The sequence below is a fragment of the Python bivittatus genome, unplaced genomic scaffold (assembly GCF_059951505.1).
Source record: "Python bivittatus isolate LINGU-HERP-01145 unplaced genomic scaffold, Pbiv_v1 ctg000070_np1212, whole genome shotgun sequence".
In the NCBI taxonomy this organism is placed as follows: Eukaryota; Metazoa; Chordata; class Lepidosauria; order Squamata; family Pythonidae; genus Python; species Python bivittatus.
The window spans coordinates 18,152,223-18,174,802 of record NW_028277034.1 but is presented as its reverse complement, the minus strand read 5'-3'; the positions used below and the strand labels follow the sequence as shown (position 1 = coordinate 18,174,802).

Here is a 22,580-nt window from a genome sequence, read left to right as displayed (position 1 = left end):
AAACCCAAAATGGTTTAAGGCCATCATCTTTACTGCAAAAGAAAAAAAAACCTGAGATGTTATTACAATTTATGGCTGCAAAATTAAGCACATTTTATTGAAATAAATCAGACTAACTTTAATGAATTAATTAAAGGACCATCAGTGCCCCAAATTGCTTATAATTTTAAAATTGTCAGCAGAGAGAAGCACTAGAGGAAGGGAGAATGGAGACAAGGATATGAACAAAACAATCCTGTTAAGTTAAATAAGAGGTAGAAAATCTTGGGAGGCCAATGGGCAGAATGGGATTTTTGAAAGGTAAATAATACCAGGGGAGATTTTACCTGACCAAAAATGTCTGCTCTGCCAAATCTAGCTACTCACAAGACAGACACTGACCAGGAGAAAAACTGATGAGTTTGTTGCATACCATCTGCCTAGCCCTCAGGAAGCTGTCCACCTCCCACTCAACCAGCTCATCTTTTTTTTCCTGGACAGGTAGACATATTTTCACAAGTACCAATGAAATGTAGCCATGGACCATTTTTTTCCAGTCATTCTTGTTAACAAAATTGCACGAGCTCCAGTGAATTCCGAACATAAGGGATATCAAGCTTAGTAGGATAATAGCATTCCAGCAATAATGGTGAACACAGAGACATATAGTATTATGTGGATGAATCATAAAGATAAGAAGTTTATTAGTGGATATGATCAGGATACACAGATTAGCATGAGCTAGGAATCAAAGACCAGTCCAAAGTTAGTTACCAGTTTTATTTAATCCAAACATCTAGCAATAGGCCATTACTTCCATTAACGTTACAAATATTTAACATACAATTAAACAGGAGATCTTAATTTGGTTCTACTCACACACCTGCTACTATTTAACTTCCACATAATTTAAATAAATGGGTGCTACCTTTCTTCCCTCTGCTTTATCAGCTATGTCTTCAGAACCGTGGTCCACTGAGGGGGTCTTCCTGAGTCATGTCATCTAGTGTCCTTGATATGTGGATTCAAGCACTGATAATGGAAATAGGATATTGATACAGTGAAGAATATAAGAAGAGGTTTAGTTCAGCAGACGTTTCCCTCAGTGCATATGTACTTATATATTTATTTGATTTATATCCTGTCTTTTCTTCAGGAGCTCAAGTTCCTATACATACCCTAAGGACTGATACAGGTAATTTGTCAAAACTGTGGAGTGAGGAGTTACAATAACCTGTTTTAATAATAATGGGTTAAATTCTTACAGAATGTTAAATATGTAAGTTTTTAATCTTAAAATACCCTTAATTCCCAAAAGATTCTCTTTCAAGGATGTTTAATAAAGGTCGGATGTGAACTGCAATATGTTGGAAATGTAAAATAGTAGTAGATACTAAAACACATTTTAGGCCTGTCCCATATTGCCCTTCTTTAATTTAATTGTGTGAAATTTCTTAATATAGTACTGGAGAGAGAAATAAGATTTAAGAATGCTGATGTAACTAAATTTTTCCCAAAATTATGCTGGCATAAATGGAAAAGGTCACCAAATATATGCAATTTATTAAATAAACTTTGTAACATTTTTGTTATGAACATTTTTTGTTTGTAACATGTTATAAACATAACAAAAACTACTTCACACAAAATAAGAAAACAGTGAGAAATCAAGCCCAACAATGCTATTTGTCTACCTGCAAAAGCAATTATCTGAAAATAAGTGATTACCAAGATGAGAGGCAGGTATCAGAAAACCAGTTCAATATCTCCTTGAGATGTTGGCTTAAGTAAAAATAAGTAGCTGGCTTAAGGAAAAATAAACAGAGCAACAGTAAAAGAGCAGGTAAAGGTAAATGGACGTGGTGGCACAAGGGCTTAATGACGGTGGAGTTTGCCGGTCAGAAATGGTTGGGACTCCAGCGGTTCGGGCCCGGCTCCGCGGGACGGGGTGAGCTCCTGTCCCTTGTCCTAGCTCCTGCCCACCCAGCAGTTCGAAAGCTATTCCATCTGCGAGTAGATAAATAGGGACTCCCGTTTAGATGGGAGGAACCGGCGGTGCTGCGCAGGGGAGCAAAATACTGGTGCTGGCCGAACTCCAAATGCAGCCGGCACGAGCGACGATTGATGCGAGCGGCGAGAAAGATTTACGGAGGAGGAAAAAGCCCGGATGACCCCCTAGCGACCCCTGCTGGTCACATAGCGTCATAGATATATAGCACTAATTATAAAGATTTGTCACTGTTGGGTTTATATATGTACTTTGTGAGCCGCCCAGAGTTCCCCATTGGGGGGAGATGGGCAGAGAATAAATTGAATGTATAAAATAAATAAATGGTGCAGCTGGGTGAGAAAGTTATCAGATCTTATCAAGGACATTTGAAGTCCAGAGAAAAGAAAAGCATTCTTTGAAACTTGCAAGAGCTGAGTCAGATGGTTTGGACCAGAACTAATCAAAGTTCAAAAGTTCAAGATTTGGCCTGGACCTAAAACATAAAAGGACTTCTGAATCCCAGACTCAGAACTTCATTAAAGCTGGATACATGTCTTCCATTCACCTTGCTTGCTGATATCCTTCATCTGCTTAACCTCAGGTAAATATGTATTAAGGTGGAGTTAAGACAACAGAAAAAAGGTGGCAAAACATTGTCATCTCCTTAACTCAGATATATATTTTACTGAGCTCATACAACTACTATGTGTTCCAGAAAGTTTGGCTTTAGAAACAGCCAACAGGTAGTGAGAAGATACTCATGCCAGATCCAAAACACCTCTGCTCACTGGGTCAAAATAATACATATTACTAGTTCCCAATAATTAAATGGAAGAGATCCACACGCTCATTGCTCTTGTGCAATAAATGCCAGTGCTAATAGGTTAGTATCAGCAGATTCTGTCTAATTAGCCATGCTGGCTGGGGAATTCTGGGAGTTGAAGTCCACTCATCTTAAAGTGGCCAAGTTTGGACAACACTGCCCTACTGGAAATGCACGTGATTTTAGATTTAATTTTTATAGACTCATGGATCAGTCTAGATGTTCAGAGATCTGAGAAATATACACAGACTTTTGAAGTGACAGGATTAACAGTGAATAACTAATGAGGTATATTAACAGTGTTACACCAATCTTCTTAGCTTAATATTCTTCCCTGTGTGACAAATTGTTTTATTTCCAATTTAGGGCTACTGCAGTTGACAAAGCAATAAGTAATACAGAAATATAGCCATCTTCCTGTTCAGCCATCTATGGGGAGGAATTTCCTTTGCAACTTTTCTCATGTGTGAAGTTAAAATTGGCTAGTTGGACTTGGCTTCCGACTTGACCATGAAGCACAGTGTATATTATATCTCTCAACCTATGCCACAATGTGCTAGTATGATGGTAAAATAAGGGGTGATCCTATGAATGCTATCTTGAACTCCTAAGAGAAAAAGCAGGTTATACTGTAGATCTGGTCTGCAAAAATCCAGATAATGGCAGTAAACAGATGCTGAAAACTCAAACTTTTTCCTTTCCTCTGGTGTCCAGAGTTTTGCAGCACAAATCTAGTAATCCTAATACAGATTTAGTGCATCTCCCAAAAATATAGTTAAGCCATGCACTCTGCTTATCCTTATGCCCTGCTAACCATGGCATGAAGACACCTCAATAACTGGTTTCAGATTTTTTTATTTTATTTTTATTATTTGGTTTTAGCTCATGATGCAGCCTTTGTCTCAGCTCCAGCTGATCCCAAAGGCAGCAGTACCTTCTTTTTTGTGCCTTGCAGATTTTTCAGTGGCCAAAAGGTGTAGTAACACGAGACGAGAAAGCTGCTAATGGCCTCATTCCAAATGGCACCACATGGCTGCTGGTCATTTAAAAGAGAAGCCCACGCATTCCAAAAGAGAAGGAATAATGGTTGATAACAGCAAAGCTCCCCTACCTGCAAAAACTAACTTTTTTTTTTTTTTTTTTGGAAAGAGGGAAATTAGTTTTCAGCCATATTGTATTAAAATGATCTGTCTTGCCAACCTGAGTCCGGAAGTGTTTCAGTGATATCACTAGGAGACAGTCAAGCACAGAATTCATATTCTCTCTCTCCTTCTCCCTCAGTTCTGTTTGCCAGAACACAATCCTGGTTCTCTCAGTCTAATAACTGGTTTTGCACTAACCACACGAGCAGACGCATCAGGCTAAAACGCGACCAGCTGGATGGTGCCCTGATGCGCCGTGCGAACGTATCCAGAATCTCACAAAAATCTGTAGGTCTTTAAAATAGTACAGGATTTTTTTTTCTTCCTGCAGCTGACTAACGCTGTCTGCTCTTCTGAAAAAGCCACATAACTATTCCTCCTTGGCCGGTTAAATTTAATGCTACCCTCTTTCACCAAGCAGAGTCGCGAAGCAAAGCTACTTCCAAAAAAGCCATTTTCCTTTTTCCCTTCTGCTCTAATCTCGCGGGATCCTAGCTTTAAGAACTGACGCGAGATTTCAGCCGTTGGCGGGTGCCTCGCTGGAAGCGTGGAATCCGTTTTCCTTTTGACGTCTCCTTCCTTACGTTTTGAATAGACCCAACAACGTAGTTTGCCCGCAACGAAGCTCCGACAAGAACGTGGCTTTTAAAATACACAACGTATCGCCACGGTGAGGCTACTACCAGATCTGGGCTGCAAAAATCCAAACGACCACAACATGGCAGCAAATAGCTACAGTAAACGCTAAGCCGTCGCTGCCATCCCGAGGTCGCCTAGACTTTGGCGGCTGGGATCTGGCCCGAGAACTGTGGAGACGCGTCATGTGAGAACGGGGCGGAGCTCCTTGCTTCTTACAGCCGTTGGCGCTGGAAGTCATCGGAGCAGGAAGCAAGAACCGGGCGGATGGCTTGTAAATAACACCAGTACTGTATACGGAAGGCAACATTTGCCTTTCTACTAAAAGCAAGCAAGGAATTACACAGATAAGTGTTGGTTTCGGTGGCGTAAATTCTGTAAATTCTCAGCAAAACAGAAAGGAAGGGAAGGTCCTCTTGAAGAGCCGAAGAAAGAGGTGATTGCAACCTTATCCAAATACCGGAAGCGTTTGGACTGGCTAGTTGTCCCGACCTTGTGCCCTCCAAACGTGCTCGAATGAAACATGCCAGCATTCTTGCCCGCAGAGCAAGTTGGCTGGGCATTCCACACGCTATAGTCCTGTGGGTTACAAGGTGGAGGAAAGCTGGAATAAATTCATCCTGCGTTCAGTCACTGAAGTAGTTTTCACCTACTTGCTCCTTTCTAGATAAGTTCTAGGTAAGATGCCTAGTCATCTTGGAGTTATAGGAATTGTAGTTCATCATAGTCTGACCCGATTCAGTAGTCAGCATATGGGAAAAAAGAAGCTCCAAATACAATTATCATCAAATTCAAATCAGATAAATCACCCCATTTTTTTAAAAAAAGTTTTGAATGGCTTGACTTGAGAACTAAACCATGTGCTAGGAATGCTTCTAGTAATAAAAGCACTGCATGGTATTGCAAAATGAAAGTGCCATAGCTATTTTTAGGTATCATAACACAGACGTGGGCAATCTGTGGACTTCCAGGTGTTGAACTTTAATTCCCGGCTGCCTTAGGCAATATCCTAATGGTGAGAGATGGTGGGATTTGTAGTTCAGCCACAGTTGTTCCTGGAGTCAAAATGAATCTCTGTGGGAGAGTCCTTCCCTTCCCAGGACTTGCTCCTTGAGCGTAATGCCTTTTGGTAAATGTCCAATGTCTTTAATTGTGCACAGTGCTTCAGAAGAAAGTAAGGGCAAAGAATTGTAGGAAATTAAATGGCCAATTCATACTTTGAGATAGCAGATACAGCCCAGTGTATTGGGTTAGGTTCAGGTCCTTTTGAGTCCTGACGAAAAACCCAATCCTCTTTCCCTGAATATTTATTTACAGAGTTATGTTGAGAGTAGTTATGAAACCTCAGTGAGGCTCACAAGTCTACCACTTGTGTAAAAGTCACAGTGAGGAAGCAGGCGTGCCCCCCAAAGCCTTGTGTCTATATGTTCTGTTCAATGACATCTGCATTTGCTACAGCATCTGAAAAGGCAGCCTATGTGTTTATTTTTACAGTTTATTCTTGCCTTTTTCCTCGGGGGCACCCAAGCTGGTAACAAAAAATAAAGCAAAAGCTGTTGGGTTCTTGGTGTTCTCTGAGGTTGGTTGTTTTCCTGCAGATGTTTTGTTAGCAGGCTAGGTAACATAATCAGTGCACTGATGTTACCTAGCCTGCTAATGAAGCATCTGCAGGAAAACATCCAAGCTCAGGGAACACCAAGAACCCAACAGTCAACCCTAACTACAGATATTCTCTACTATTGAGAACAAAAGTCCTTAACATCTCATAAAAGCAATTCAGATTACTGTTAAAACTAAATTAGGCTGAAATTACTCTAATGTGTTCCTGCTTATTGCCCACTGGTAGTCAGTCTGTCACATTTTGCATCAATTGAAGTTTCCAGATGCTGTTTAAGGGTAATTCCATATAAATCACATTTCATTAGTCAGATTAGGATGTAATCTTCGGTCTGGCCAATGCAGGAATAGTCAAAGCTGCTGTACTAGACATAATCCTTGTTCCCACATCCTGGGGATCCAAAGACAGATGAGAGTTAAGGGGAGCTCTGTAGACCTATGCTTTTAGGAAAATGCAGCTCTCTTCCAGAATAAGATGGACACCACCTCCAGAGTCTGTTTTCCTACTGACCAGTAGCACCTCTGTCAACATGTAGCTGAGGATTCCACATATTGGAATTTCCAGCCACAGAAGAAGCTTTCAGGTATCTGCCGAATATGGATAGGCATCATTTTGCAACATGAAACTGAATGTGTGAACTTCAGTGTGAGCCCACTAAATGCACCAAAATTATGGACAGAGCTGATGGGCATGGTCCCATTTTCCCTCTATAACTTGACATAGGGTCGAGATTAGTTTTGTTAATTGCTTTTGTAAATGTTTTTATCGGTGGTGATCCATTTTTTTTAATTACCTAATCCTTGTTTTGAATTACTGCTTTAATTTTACCTAAATGCTAATTGTAACAAATCAGAATAAAGGGTGCATCATATAGTAATAATAGCATGAGGCCTTTGTAAATATTTTGACATGTCATTTGCTCAATGGTCTCTCCTTCCAGTGCTGCCAGAAGAAAGGAAATCCAGAGAATTCCTTACAGAGTCAAGTCAGAGACTGAAAGCAAATGGAGAACTGGCAAGGAATCCCCCACTCTGTCAGCAGTAATACAACAGATCTAACCATTGGCTTTACTTCTTCAGCAGTCGCTGTTGTCTTATTTGGAACAAACTTTGTACCAGTGAAGAAGTTTGACACTGGGGATGGTAAATGCTCATTCTTAAACAAAATTTCTGTGACCATGTGTGCAAGTGTTCTGTGTGCTGTGTGCAAGTAGTTGGCACTTCATCTATTTTGACCTGAGAGTCCCTTTAAATAATTCCAGGTGCTATCTAGCTGCTGCCTAGAGTCAACTTGTATAGTGAGATGGGCGGCATATATAAATTTGAAAAATAAATAAATGAAAGGGCAAATAAAGGATACTTCTAGGTGGGCTGAAGCATTTCACTAACCCAGAAGTGCACAGAGTTCCAAAACTTACTGTAAAATTATTATTTTAATGTAATGTAAAAGAAACATTATGAAATATAAGTATACCGCTCATAATTATATTAATTGTGTTTAAATACAATTAAATCAACTCTGGTTTTGTTATGGCCTCACCCACTTATTTGCTCTAGTCTCACCTTTTTTTTTTTTTTTTTTTAAAGTGCAGCCCTCAGCCTGAAACAGGTTGCATTCTCCAGGATAATTGCCCTTTCAACAAAATGAATAGTTGATATTTCTTGTAAATTATTACATGACACATAGGATCTAGATAAATGGTCTAGAAGCTATTTAGTTCCCCTAGATAAAGGAAAAAATTGTCTTCTATTTCAGTTCAGTTCTGTTGCAAGCTTTTATAAAAGGGTATTTCTTGAATACTGATTTTTCCATAATGCAAGACTAAGTTGTGTGTTATATATTAAGCACATTATTTTTAAACAGCATGCTTAGGTCAGCCACTTTTATTTTGAACGAAAAATTGCTGTGGGGGTCTTGACTTAGAATGTGCTCCCAGCTTGACCCGCCAGACTCAGTTTTCTCACCAGCTGCTGTTTACACTCAAGGGCACTATTTATTACAGACCTTTGGAGGTAAAGGAGATACTGGTGATGTTCAGCAGTATCTAGGCAGGGCACGTATTTTGGATCTTCAGAATAAAAGAAACCAGCTTAAACTTTTTAATAGGTAGTTTGACCAGACAACCTCTTGGTTCAACAATTTTACTTCTTCACCTTCCGTTGTTCTGTGACCTTTTCCTACATTCTTTTTGATCCTATTAGTGCATCTCTGTGTATTCTCAGGGTATAGCTTCTCAGTTTACTGCCTCCTCTTCACCACCGTGCCTTTTACTTTTTCCATTTTGAGGGACCTCTTTTCTTCTATCTGTCTTTAGCATCTAGACTTTTTTAAAAAAGATTTTTACTGCCCTTAATGTCTGGTTGAGGCGGAACAGTAGCTAACATACCCTTTTATTTCTGTTGCTGCAGTATCATTTGTAAACATTCCATAACATCACAGATCTTTATTCAACAAATAAAAAGTGTTTCACAAGTACAGAAACCTGCATTACACACACATGCACAAACCCATATATACGTATTTTATCAATTATTATAAATAATTTTTGTGCTCTTCTTTTATTCTAGGAATGTTCTTTCAGTGGGTTCTTTGTGCTGCTATCTGGATTGTTTCTTTAATTGTTAACCTGATTCAGAACAGCCCTAGATTTTGGCCTCTTGCTATGGTTGGTGGCTTTTTATGGGCTACAGGTAATACTGAATAATCCTTCTCCTTCAGAATTTACTACAGAAAGATCTGTCGCAGTTTGCATGGTTTACAGGAGTGCTGTAAAATATAACAAACCTGAGCTCAACAACGTACTGAGTTATAATCTGAGTTATGACACACATTGAGATATCTGGGTGACAAGGAACCAACCGCTGTGTCATTCATGACACCTGTATTTTTCCTGCTTGAAATGTTGTGATTAGCAATAGCAGAAGTATAGCTGGACTCCGCAGGCACTTGTTTTAAAGGACAAGTGAAGACTCACTTGTTCATCTGGGCATTTGCAGAGCAACAACTGCTCTGAAACCTAAATGATTTTTAATGTTTTTATGGTCTTGCTTTATGGGTATTTACTTTGTTTTTAATGTTTTTATGTACTTGTCTTTATTGGAGACTGTTCTTAATTGTTTTGTATGCCATTCTGGATTTCTTCAGAAAGAATAATGCAACAATGACACTAATAAAGTAGGTTAGGAAAAGGTTTTCATTTTTTTTTTTTACACTAGAAAATTAAAATGTGGCATTTATTTAAAATATGGGTTATATTTTAAAGGTGTTTATATCAACCAGAGCACTTAGCTATGATAATATAATGGGATTAACCTAAAATCCCTCAGAGGAGACATTTGTTATGTCCTGCCCACCAGGAGCATCATCATGTGATAAGCTTCTCGAGGTGTACTAGGGTATGTGAGGAGAGCTACTTCATACAGTTTTCCTGATTGCTCAGTATCTTTCCTCACATACAGGATTGGAATGTGTAATATTTGTGAATTATGCTTCGTTTCATTGTAGTCAGCACAGAGCATGGCTGATGAACATAGCAAGAAATGTAAGTCAGCAAAATCTCACAAATCTCTGTTGCATTTGAATGTTTAAGAGTTATGCATGCCCAATATTCAGACAAATTTAGATAGAGGAAATGTTATCCACCAAACCATAATGGGTATTAAATGTACACTAGTGGTAGTGACTATTATAGCTCATTATAATGATATAAACAGGTATTACTGCTTCTGTCTAATCAGTGGGTTTCATTCTTCTGTGCAGGTAATGTAACAGTTGTCCCAGTTGTTAAAACCATTGGGTTAGGCCTTGGTCTTTTAATCTGGGCTTCTTTTAACTTGATAACTGGCTGGGCAAGTTCAAGGTAAATATGCTGCATGCTTAACCTTAACTCTGGGGAACCGTGCTTGTATTTCTACCATTTAATCAAAGCTCATAAATAAAATTCTTGGAGGAAGATTTTTTTTTCCCTCTCTATATCATACCTATTTGTAATTAATTGTGCAAGAGGATTACATTCTCTTGCTCACAAGATTAGATTTAGAAATGTTATTGGACTTCTTATATTTGAATGTAATTATTCCATATTTATTTGCTCATACGGTGGCTTCAATAAGTTACAGACCTCTTTTGGCAGATTCTTTCTTTTCCACCCCACCCCACCCCCCAAAAAACCACTCGCTATATTGAATAAGTTCACCATAACATAAAAGCATATAGAAATGCTAATAGGCATTAAGCATTTAGTAATTTTTCAAAATTTTCAAAGTAGCATTCACTCTGAATAGTATGACATTTCAAGTGTTTTAAATGTAATGGTTTAGATCAGTGTGCATGCTTTCTGATGTTGAACATATTCAGCAACATCTAGAGGACCACACGTTGCTCATCCTTGATGTTAATAGTATAAAGGAACAAAACAATGTTATCTGCATGGATAGATTTATTTATATATCTGTATGTAGCAGTAGTTAAACTGCAGTTACGGTGTTTCCCTAATTAATGCTTTCATTGTGCTTGTTCTGAGAGAGAGAGAGAGAGAGAGAGAGAGAATGTATTTGTGCAAGGGTTATGATTATTACTGATTATCTGTAAATATATCCTTATCTCCTTATTCTTTTCTTGTGCTCAGTTCATTTTTATAACTTAAAAAAATCATTGTGAAATTTGGAGAAAATTATACATGTTTTTAATCTCCCATTTTATAGATTTGGTTGGTTTGGAATTGACCCAGAAGAAGTCAGAAGACCAGTTCTGAATTACGTTGGAGCAGCACTTTCAGTACTGAGGTTTTTAAAAACAGAAGCATGATTATTTATGTTTTACATTACATTTACATGAAATGATTATTTACATTTTAAAATGTCTGTAAGCGTTCAAAATCAAATGAATCAAGGTGTATCTATTTTATTCATGTGACCTAAACTACAATCCTAAACATGCTTTACTAGAAAGGATATCCCACTAGATTCCTGTGTGTGTTCCAAGTAAATAAATATTGGATTGGATTGTTTTTAAATTAATAATGTTTGGAAAATGTATAAATATTTTTTCTTTAGATATTAAAGTGTAATACATTGCAGCAGGTAAAGAAAAAGAAACACCAGATAGCTCAAATATATACTGCATAACTATATGGATAAACTATATAATCCTGGGCTTAGTGTTTGATGTTATCTCTTTGCAGCACCATCATATTTCTTTTCATAAAAAGTGAAGTTCAGAACTCTTCACCATCTTCAGAAAGCACTCCATTATTAAGAGAACAGGTATGTTTCTTTTTTGTTGTTGTTACAGTTTTCAGGATGGTGGCTAAAGCCTATTAATTTTCCACTGATAGAGCTTGCTTCAGCAGCTGATCAGCCCAGATAATCTCCTTGCCTTCAGAGCTGCTGTGGAGAGAGGATGTAAAACAGTGTCTCTCAACCTCAGTGACTTTAAGATGGGTAAACTTCATTTCCCAGAATTCCCCAGCCAGCAAAGCTGGGGAATTCTGGGAGTTGAAGTCCACTCATCCTAAAGTTGCTGAGGTTGAGAAATACTGATGTAAACGTACCATCACATGACACTGGCTATCAACCCAGTAAATGTATGCCTCTGTTGTGGAACAAACATTAATATGGGGCTTATTCCAACTACTTGCTGCCCAAAGCTTTGTGGTAAATCCTTCTTTTCCCCTGATTCAAATAGATTCCTGAATGAATTAGTTCCAGACTGCTGATTTTCACTATGGTAGATCTACTCAAACAGGACTTTTCAAGGGCTAAATTACATATTTATCAAGGGCTGAATAACTAGTAATGAGCATGAAGTGAGAACATACCTAACCTCTGGTAAGCATTTGTCTGTTCTGTTGGATATTTGGTAGATGGCTATCATGTCCTCTTTATCTGAACTTTAGCTGATAGTTTGTTTAGTTGTTTGCTTGCCAGTGACTGATACTACCATTGCTCGAGACCTGGGTTTTAGTACAGGTAGTCCTCACTTAACTACCATTCGTTCAGCGACCGTTCAAAAATACGGTGGTGCTGGAAAAATGGACTTAAGACCTGTGCCTGAAATTACGACCGTTGCAGCACCCCCACAGTCACGTGATCAAAATTCAGGCACTTCGCAGCCTCCCTGCACTTATGACCACAGGGGCGCTTCAGCTCCCCCACCTACATATCTTCCCCCCCTCTCTGCCCTTTTGGCCTCCTGCCGCCCTGTGCTTTGTCACCCCAGCTAACCTTTGCCACCATCTTCTTGTTCCCGCTGCTGACGAGGCATGCCCAGTTTAGCTGCTGGGCCCTATGGGACTTTCTGGGGAAGCCAGCAGGGAAGATTGAAAATGGCAATCACATGATCTCAGGGTGCTTGGCAATTGCAAGCCGCTGCCGCCTGCTGAGGACTCCCTCTCAACTCTGGGGCTGGCTGGAAGTGCCTTGTGCCAAAATCCAAGCAGGATTTTTAGCCATGGAGGATTTTCAGACCTGGAGTGGAGAGGCTTCAGAAGCCTCTCGACTCGGGTTGAAAATCCAAGTGGTTCTGAGGCACCCCCGACTTGCACCGCACCCCCATGCACCCTCCCTGACCCTCCCACGCACCCTCTCACTCCCCCACCCACCCAACAGCACCTGGGGTTGCAACTTCCTGCTGGCTTCCCCACTGACTTGATTGTGGGAAGCCAGCAAGAAGTTGCCTCGCGTAATGACCGAGGCATTCACTTAACAACGGCAACCAAGACTGCTGGCATAGTGAAGCAGTCACATGATAATTTGCATAATAATCACATCGCTTAGCAACCTAAATTCCAGTCCCAATTGTGGTCATTAAGCAAGGCTACCTGTAACTATATATTTTAATAGGCTTTCTGGCTTTTATCCCTGCTTGTGAACCACTTTGAATTAAATCACCCTTGTGTTAGGAGGGTGGAATTAAAATACTTTAAGGAAAATTTTATTGAATTACACTTTAAGTACATTAAGCAGAATAAGCCTCCATTTAGTGAAATATATACTAAGTAAAATAAATTCTGTTAAATAAGCTTTAAGAATATAGAGTTTGAACTTTCTTTCCATAACTAAAAAAAAAAATTTGTGGCAAGCAGAGAGCATTAAAAACGATAATAAATTAGTAGTAATATTAATATTAGCATTAGTATCACAGCTTTCTTTCAAGATTTATAATCTTTTCCTCTTTCTTGTTTTATCCTTATAACAGTTATATGAAATAGTCAATGCTGAAAAATAGTAACTGATCCAGTGTTATCCAGGGAGCTTTATGGTTGAATAGGGTTTGGAACCATGATGTCTATAGTTTTGTAGATTAAGTTATTGCACTTTGCTGGCTTTAGAAAAATCTTGTTAGGAAAAGTGTCTGAAATTGAGGATGGCCAGTTCTGTGTTCTTAACATCCATTTTGTTACAAGGATAAGGAGCTCTTGCACGATTTGTAGAAGAGGTGTGGAAGTACCTGGGTCAATACTGTACATAGTATCTATCCTGTGAATGGAGAGGATAGATAGCACATAAATTGTGCTTACATCATATCATTACAGTTGGGCTGAATGTCAGTGGCTGTGAACATCAATGCAGAGCATCAGAAAAAGAGGAAGGGCTACTGAATGGTTGAGTCTGGGGGAAAATGCTGGTGATATATACCTGCATACTGTCAGAGAAAATGTGTTAATAGATTTTACATCCAACTATTTTGGAAATAAGTGGGACAGTTCTTTCTTCCATCAATGTATAACAAACTTTTTTTTTTGTTACAGAAAGCATATTAACAGTTTAATTCAATACATGTCTCCTCACATTTCATTTAGGAAGATGTGCATTGATTTGCAACTTTAAATAAAATGTTACAAAATAATTTATAATTTGCTTAATAATTATAAAAGCTGATATAAAGCCTTCCAGTAAGCAGGGGAATGTGTTGATTTGGATTTTCAAAAAAGGTAGTTTTCAACTGTACCACTCAATTCCCTTTTCTAATAGAGTTCTGTCTATCAAGTAAAGACTGATTTGGATGCATTCAGATGCATTTGGAAATCTTAAAAAATTAAATGTTTTGATTTTCATCAACAGTCTATCAACACTTCTGAATACAGAGTTGAAAACAGGAGCGATGTATCTTGGGTGGACAACCTTTCTCCATTGGGAAAGAGAATGGTGTAAGTTCTGGGCATCTTTCCTCTGCCATCTTTTATTCCCTGTGACTTGCATTCTGCGATAGATGTTAGTCAAAAGAGATGGTAAACTCTAATCATTTAGTCGCAGTCAAGAACATTTGCTGTTTCTTCCTTGATTAGAATTTCTGAAAATCAGCAGCGGTTCTCCAACAGTGTTCTGTTTTCTGTGATTCTGTGATGTGCAGTTTTCTGTGATTCGTGTGCAATTAATGTTGTAACTCAGTCAGTTTGAAATATCTTTGTCTTTCTTTTCCTGCAAGAGGCTGCTCTTTGGCTGTGATAGCTGGGATATTGTATGGCTCTAGTTTTGTACCTGTGCTTTACATCAAGGACCACGGCAGAAGAAATGGAACTGTGTATACAGGAGCCAGTCAATTTGGTAAAAGCAGATGACTTCTTCTGAAAGTAATGTATGGATAGTCCTTGCTTAATGACCATTTGTTCAGCAACTGTTCAAAGTTATGAAGGCGCTGAATGAAGGGATGCTGCTGCCTGCCAAGAGGACTCCCTCTTGTCTTCCTTTTACATCTCTCACGCCAACTACCTTAGTAGTAGATTTCACAGTACTTTTAGTGGACTATGTTGTTCTAAAATCAATTGCTTACTTTAGGAAAATAAATATGAATTATTTAGCTTGATCTTAAAATTATTGTGTTACATTTAAAAGTGTTCTTGATTAATAGATTTAAAAGTATGTCCGTTTGCGTGATATTGCCCGAAAATATCACATTAGTAAGAATTTACCGATTTATGCAGGTTAAGAAAAGATGCTCATTTAAATAAAATATAGTATAATATACTGATTACATTAAAATATATAGATAGGTTGCCCTTGTTATTTGCTGAGGTTCTGTTCCAGCCAAACAACTGCAAATAACTAGACTGTGGAAACTGAGACCATGAAAAAATGTACTTTATGTAAAAGCTTGTCTGCAGTTTGTACATGTTACACCAAAAGGCACCCCAGATTGTGGGAAAATGGGAGTTGTTTACTGTGGATTGCACATTAGGTATATATTTTATAACTTTGGATATATGAAAGTATGGCTAGTGAAACAGGACAACGAAGGCCACCTGTATAGTGTTCTCTTTACTGTGTGTGTGTGTTTTGTTTGTTCTGTGGATTTCAAGGGCAGACTAACAGGGTCAGGAAGAGGGGCTCCAAAATCTTTAGACTTGCCCTCTCCTTAGCACACTGGGCAACCTCTGTTTCAGATCTGAATGGATTGCTGCCCATTCCACTGTATTTTCTGTCTGAGACCTAAGCAGTCTAGTAGGAGGGCAGATATATCCACCATTCTTTACAAAAGACATTAGATTATTTTTTCTTCTGTAGTGAAAACTACAAGGGTCTCTGAAGCAGAAGTGCTTGCAAGTAGTACTTATCCTTAGCATAAGAAATGAACACTCTTGTGCAGCAGTTTCTAAGATAATAATTATAAGAAAATAAAAAGGCTTCAGTGTGTGAATGCATTGTCTTAAAATAGTTATTCAGTATTTTAAAAAAACAGAATTTTTAAGAAAGAGGAAAAAAGACTGGGGGAGAACTTTTGAGAGGGCACGCCTTTTTCTATCATGTTTTCATTGTTTTATGGTCTTTAGCATCTGTAATTATCAGTAGGTCCCATTCTCTGGAGGCAACTCACAGAAGGCTGTAATATCTGTTGCTAGAATTTCTTTGCTTCACAGTTTCCTGAAAAGATTGTGATAATAGGAATGGAGACTCTTTTTCCTCACTGAGCAATGCTACTTACTATAAATCTTGTAGCCCAGGGAGTTCTCAACTTTCATGCGTCTTCTAGTTACAGCTGTGCTTATTTTTATTAGGGATATGAAAATGTTGATTAATTAGAACAAAAATCCCCCAGTTAATACATAGTGAATGACTATAACATGTGATCTTTCCTAAGTAATCACATCTGTGCATAACACTGGTGAACTTCCCGAACGTATTTCCTAAATATATTTATGTATTGTATATCCCTTGATATTTATTTCAGATTTAGATTATGTATTTGCCCACTTCAGCGGCATCTTCCTTACAAGTACTATCTACTTTTTGATCTACTGTGCAGCAATGAAAAATAACCCTAAGGTTTATCCTGCAGCTATAATACCAGGTATAACTATCATGTGAAAACAAATATTAATCTGGTTGGAATATATACCTTATTAATAAGTACCTTTTCATGAGGTTTGCTATGCTGGGCATGATTTTTAGTGCCCTTTGAGATCAAATACCTTTCTGTGAATATTAATTTAATGTAGTATGCTTGTTCAGCGTTCATAGAGAAAAGACATACAGTAAATGGAAAAATAAATCCCTTTAGTTCATTCTGCTGGAGCTAGAGCTCCAGAAGTATTGGCTCTTGCGTATTTCTGATGTTGAATATAAGAAAAGCAAAATACTTCTTTCACTTGATAGGAAGACTAATACAGGATTATTATAAGAATCAGAACTACATCGTGCATATAAGCATGTGAAAGCACAGTACTATATTGTGCATATGATCTGGAGGTTGACCATGAATTGCTTCTTTCCCTGCGTAGTGTCCCTCCCCTCCAGCCTTATGTAGCTTTTGTAGCTTAGATTCTATGAATATAATAATAAACCCTTTCCCCAGATAGCACTGGCCTGACAGACGATATTTGGGTGCACAGGGAAAGCTCAGGATTTGCAGAAACACCCCCTCCCTCCAGTAAACAATCGGGAAAGAAATCAAGGAAGGAAATCCCAGAGATGAGAGAACTTGGAAGGGCCATGAATTGTCGTGGCCTTGAAGGGCATAGTGTGCCGGCAGAAATATTCAGGAGCGCTCCAGGATGTAATGCTACAGTAATCTTGTTTCTCACCTCTCGTCAGGATTTATTTCTGGCATATTATGGGCAATAGCCAATTGCTGCTGGTTCTTAGCAAACCGCTACCTCAGTGCTGTTGTGAGCTTCCCAATAATCACTGCTGTAAGTATCACAGAAATCACTCGGTGAATAAGTGGGAGGGAGGCGCCTGCTGAAGTTTCTCTTTTATGCAGGTGTTGTGCTGTTCTCAAGGAGCTCTTCCTGTGCAACGCATTATATGTTATTCCTTAGAAGAATATTGTTTGATCTCAAATTTTAAATTGACTTTCATCTGGCTCTGCTCATATGGTTCTGCTTATGCAAAGCCAATGGCTGGTGGCCCCAATCTATAAAGTAATAAAAGGAGGATCCAAACAGGGGGAGCAGGATGTAGCAGTCCTATTTTTGAAGGTCCTCCTAACTGAGACTGATAGGGCAGACATAAGTGTTGACACCATCCTGGATTGTTTCTGTTGTGAATTCATTCTAGGGAAGGGCCGCGGACCTTATCCTTGAAGTCTCAGGGGGCTTCCCAAGATCAGGATTTCACAAACTTGGAAAGTGTTAGCCACAAAGGCTGGCAAAGCTGAAGGTCCGATCTTAGATTTCTGTCCCTGGTATCAGAGTCCTGCTGCGGTGGCCATACAACAGTGAGGCCAGCCAGATAATTCTGTTTGTTTTCAAAGCAGTTATAGAGAGGGGAAGACAAGCATTCCCTCCCTCCATGACCCCACAAGGTTCAGTGTTCACTGCTGCTGCACTTGACAGACCCAGTGTAACAATTACGATGAGGAACGGGCTAACAACTTTTTCTTTTTTCTCCCACCTCTTCACAAAGAATATATCACTGTGGAAGGAAATAATGAGAAAAGAGCATCTGTCCCTCCCCACATATGCACAAGTAATTGTGGAACTCGGTGGTTGTACTGATTCTACTGATACATAAAATAACAGTGAAAATAAAAGTAGTCAGAGCCTTTCTGAGATTAAAAGTGTAGAGCACAATCGAGGTCACGCCATTAGCAGAAAAGAAATTGGATAGCTTGGAAACAAGTGAAGAAGGGTTTTTTTACAGTTCTTTATCTTTGGTACTCCCAGTTGTTTCGTTTTGTTTTTCCAGTTTTGTCATCAGTAAAAACAGCAAAGAAATGCCCCACGTATATGTCTATGATGACTGTATAGCAAGAACTGAGCTTTGTTTCAATCTGGTTTTGCTACAGACTTGTTTAGAGGGATACATTTCACTTTCAGAATCTGGCCAGTACCATAACTGTTTGTTTTGCAGGAATGTCTAATGTAGCCTTAGTACAGCTGCTGAAATACATAGATGAAATCAGTTGTAAATGTCAGGCCCAGTCCAAGAACAACAGGGAAACAATCCATCCAAGTTCAGTTCCTTTATTGCTTACACCATATGGACAGAATCTTGCCAGACTAAATCTGTACTACTCTAACCTAGTGGATGTACCCTGGGAGATTCTAGGGAGTGGCTATCCTAAGTCAATTCCTCTTCCTACACTCCTGCTCGGACTGTGCTCTCTCTTGTCTCCCCCCTGCCTTCCTGGAACGTGCTTCCTCCTTCCTGAAAACCTGCTGCTCCACTCCATTCCATCACAATAAGCAACAGACCCAGCTAATCACATTATCAATTCTAAACCGTTAAAGACTGCAAAGGGGGATTTTTAATGAATACAATGCTAATTTAGAAGAAGGCTCTTATTCAGAATTCAACAAGGGAGGAGACTACACCTACAGCCTTCTCTCCCCCAACCCTTGCTGTCACTCATCCCCTCATTTTCTGTTTCCCCTGAGCATTTCTCTTTCCACTCTGCTTAGTGTCTTTTTCTTCCTATTTCCTAGTTGTGTAGAGACAAAAACTCAAAGAAAGGAACAGCCCCTAACATAATGTTTAAAATAAACTTTATTGGCCGCTGGGCATATCTTATGAGATAATAATAATATAAAATCTTTCTGATTATTGGTTCTTGAGCTTTCTTAAAATGTTACTTTCTTCCACTTACTTTGTCCTGTCTTAAACACTCATAGACACTGTTCATTAAATTCGTCTTCTAGGGTCCTGGTTTTATAGCTGCAATGTGGGGAGTGTTGGTGTTTAAAGAAATAAAGGTATGGAACACAACAACTGAAACCTCCTTTGCCCACCATACAATACCTTTATCTGTCCCTCAGATATGACATTTAGTGTGTTTTTAATAAATGGGGCAGCAAGTTAGATAATTGAGTTGTGTCTCTATTTCTTCCATATATTTCTAGAATGTCAATAGTTTAAATTCTCATGTCTTCTAGGTGAGATGTATCAGCTGAGAGTTGAATGTTTTCTGAACCAGGGGATAATGTGATGCCCAAAGCTGCTTACTGCTCTTAGAGACTGCCAAAAGTTTTACCAGATTGTCATTTTGAACATGACAGATGGGGAAAATTAAGTACATGCCTGAAAAATAATTGGATTAAGAGGCTCACGTTTAATCTCATTTAAATGTAAATGAAATGAATTAAAATTTAATTTATGTCCTATTTACACCCACTGCTTTTTGAAGTGTAGCTTCAGAAGGCCAACTGTAGCCCTCAGCCTAAAAAAATGTGTACACCATTAAAAAAAAAAGGCAATCATAACCTTGCCACCAATATTCTTATAAAATGCATTCTAGTGCATGTACATCTGTTGATTGGCAAACATGCCAATACTGTTTTCGATTTCTACAAAATCATGTTATTTCTCTTCTTGTTCCTCCTTTTCCCATCCCACAATGTTTATGCAGGGACTGAAAAACTACCTGCTGCTCTTAATAGCATTCTGCATTATTTTGGCTGGATCCCTCTCTACAGCTTTTTCTAAAGTGTGAAGAAACATCTTTTAATCCAGCAGATGGCACCACTAGTTAATACATGTAAGACTTTCAAGAAGATTGCATCTGCTCTTTGGGGGTCACTGATACCTTTGTTCTCACCAGAAAAAACAGAAAACCTTCAGAACTTCTTTTGCTTAATGCAGAACATTCATTGTGGTCTTCCTTCATTTTTAAAAATAAAAAATACATTTTTTAAAAGAACCTTAAGCCTGCACAGTTATGAGATCAAACATATATCAAGGGTTTTGTTGCTGTAATTTTTTACCTCCTGGTTTGTTACTATGGGTGGCGGGGGAGGGAGGGAGGGGAGGGGAGGGAGGGAGGGAGGGAAGGAAGGAAGGAAGGAAGGAAGGAAGGAAGGAAGGAAGGAAGGAAGGAAGGAAGGAAGGAAGGAAGGAAGGAAGGAAGGAAGGAAGGAAGGAAGGATCAGTTTGTCCTGCCTTTTCTTTTCCTTTTCCTTAGTTGTTGTTTTTTTAATACACAGATTCACATAAAATTTTGGGGGACCCCAATTTTTTTTCATTACTTAATGGTGCCTGGATTGGACTTGTAAAATTTTAGAGTTTTATTTTCCAACAGGCTGACAGTAGGCCCATGAAGAGTTTGCTATGTGGGCTGTGCTGAGATTCTTTAATGCAGAAAATCAAGTGGGCTTCTTGAAGTTAAGCAGGCTCATGGGTTGTCATCTGGGAACTCTTGTTTATAGTATTATGGGTTCTTGATATAAGAGGTGTGGAATATACTACATTAAATAAATGACCATTTAAGAATGTATAGTTGTGCAGAGAGCTCACCATGAAGTCCTTTGACTGAAATATTACATCTTTTATTTATACCATATCTTTCTACCCAGGCAAGTATTTAGGGCAGCTACTTCAAAAAAAAAGTATAAAAAGTTTTTTAAAAATTAGAATAATAAGTCAGTTTAAAGCCTGTTAGAATGTACAATAATGGTGAAGACACAATGACAATTAAAGCCTCAAGTTCTCAGGGAGGGGATTGTAGTTAGTTCTACAAGTATAGACCTAAATAAAGAGTACCAGGGAGCAGGTTGAGTAGAAATAATGGGAACAAGCCAGTAATCTGATTTGGAATAAAGCAGTTCCATGTTCTCACAGGAGACTCTGCACTCCCATTTTGGGCAAAATAGGACCAAAGCTGTACATTCCTCACCCTGATGTAAGCAGATCTCTGTGCAGAAAACCACAGATCAAAAGAGCTCAAGCTAACAGAAAGAAAATAGTTTTGACAGAGCAATGTGAATGAAACCAGTTACCTAAAGGGTTGATAGCCTTTTGAAACAGGAAGCACACCGGAACTATAAAGTACGATCCCAGATAATGGGGTCACTAGGTTTTTTAAAACTTCAGTAGACTCACCTGTCTAACAGAATAGACCTAGCTTACAGCATATAAATATAAATAAATACGAATTATAAACTTTAGTATAATTTAATGTGCATAAACAGGTGTGCAGAGAAAACAATTTCAAATTATTGAACATGTACAATTTAAAAAATCAGTTTTACTCTCACAAAAAGTTCCACGTTTCTGTTTTTCATAGTTTCTCTGGACCTTTTTTGTTAAGTGTGTAGCTGCTACAGATGTTGGTGTTTCTTTCATCATTGATCTTGATGACTGTTCATGTAACATTAAGATTGAAGCTTATAACAAGCTTCAAACATGTGGTCCTCCAAGACATTTTTTGCAGTCTGCAACAGTATGGGAGCTGAGGGTGCTGCCTAGCAAGACCAGGGTGCTGAGCCATAGATGCTCAGCCTGGGCTACAGAAAGTGCTCTGTGAAGAGGAGCAGCCTACTGGCTTGCTTGAACCCAACCCAACTTCACCTAACCCAGTGAGTCTCCCATTGGCCAGACCATGCAGTTGGCAACCCAGGATCTCTTAGCCTAAGTAGTGCCACCATCCAGGATACTACACGCACACACACACACACACAAAGACAGAGTTGTGCTTGGCTTCAGATAGCTGCTGCTTGTGACATTAGGCTCTCTGGGCAAAGCTAGCAGGGAGGTGGGATTGGTGGCAGAAACCCTGCTGCTGATTGTTCCAATCACAATTAGAGGGTGTTCTGGTGAAATATAAAAGGGTCCTGGAGATGTATGTGATCCTAGGATCACAGATTGTCCATTTTGGGGCTAGTGTACATAAACTGAATGAGTTCTTTGGGTCTTTGTTAAAACTCTCTTACATGTAGAACAGAACAGTTACAGTAAAATGTCTCTCTCATGTAATATGAAATCAAGAGTTACTGTGAAAATTGGGAGTGAGAATTTTTCACCCCTAAAATACCCATTTTCACTTTTATAAAACTTTGCTGAGTAGTGTTGTGGTTATGGTATTGGTTGACATTGATTCCTCTCTCACCAATTCTATTCTAACTCAAGTTGACTAAGTTTCCCCTTGTTAAGATTTGACCTGGATGTTTGGCGAAGCAAAACTATTGATCTCTCTGATTTAGATAACAACACTGGACAATTTGTGTGACAGAGCTGAAGG

General features: G+C 38.8%; 1 protein-coding gene across 3 annotated transcripts; it reads left to right on the top strand.

The window, feature by feature from the left end:
• The first annotated feature begins 4,459 nt into the window (after positions 1-4,459).
• TMEM144 (transmembrane protein 144) lies at positions 4,460-20,265 on the top strand. 3 transcript variants are annotated; one of them, XM_015890110.3, is made up of 12 exons: positions 4,460-5,006; positions 7,129-7,330; positions 8,756-8,878; positions 9,948-10,047; positions 10,892-10,972; positions 11,371-11,452; positions 14,252-14,337; positions 14,616-14,734; positions 16,356-16,475; positions 17,219-17,316; positions 19,267-19,320; positions 19,974-20,264. In XM_015890110.3, exons 2-12 carry the CDS (start codon positions 7,192-7,194, stop codon positions 20,055-20,057), a joined length of 1,086 nt encoding a protein of 361 aa, XP_015745596.1. In that variant the 5' UTR covers positions 4,460-5,006; positions 7,129-7,191; the 3' UTR covers positions 20,058-20,264. The 3 variants fall into 3 exon arrangements, with proteins under 3 accessions (XP_015745596.1, XP_025029745.1, XP_025029746.1); XM_025173977.2 differs by having other exon boundaries at positions 4,460-5,248; XM_025173978.2 differs by lacking the exon at positions 4,460-5,006 and adding an exon at positions 5,255-6,771 and having other exon boundaries at positions 19,974-20,265.
• The last annotated feature ends 2,315 nt before the right edge of the window (positions 20,266-22,580 follow it).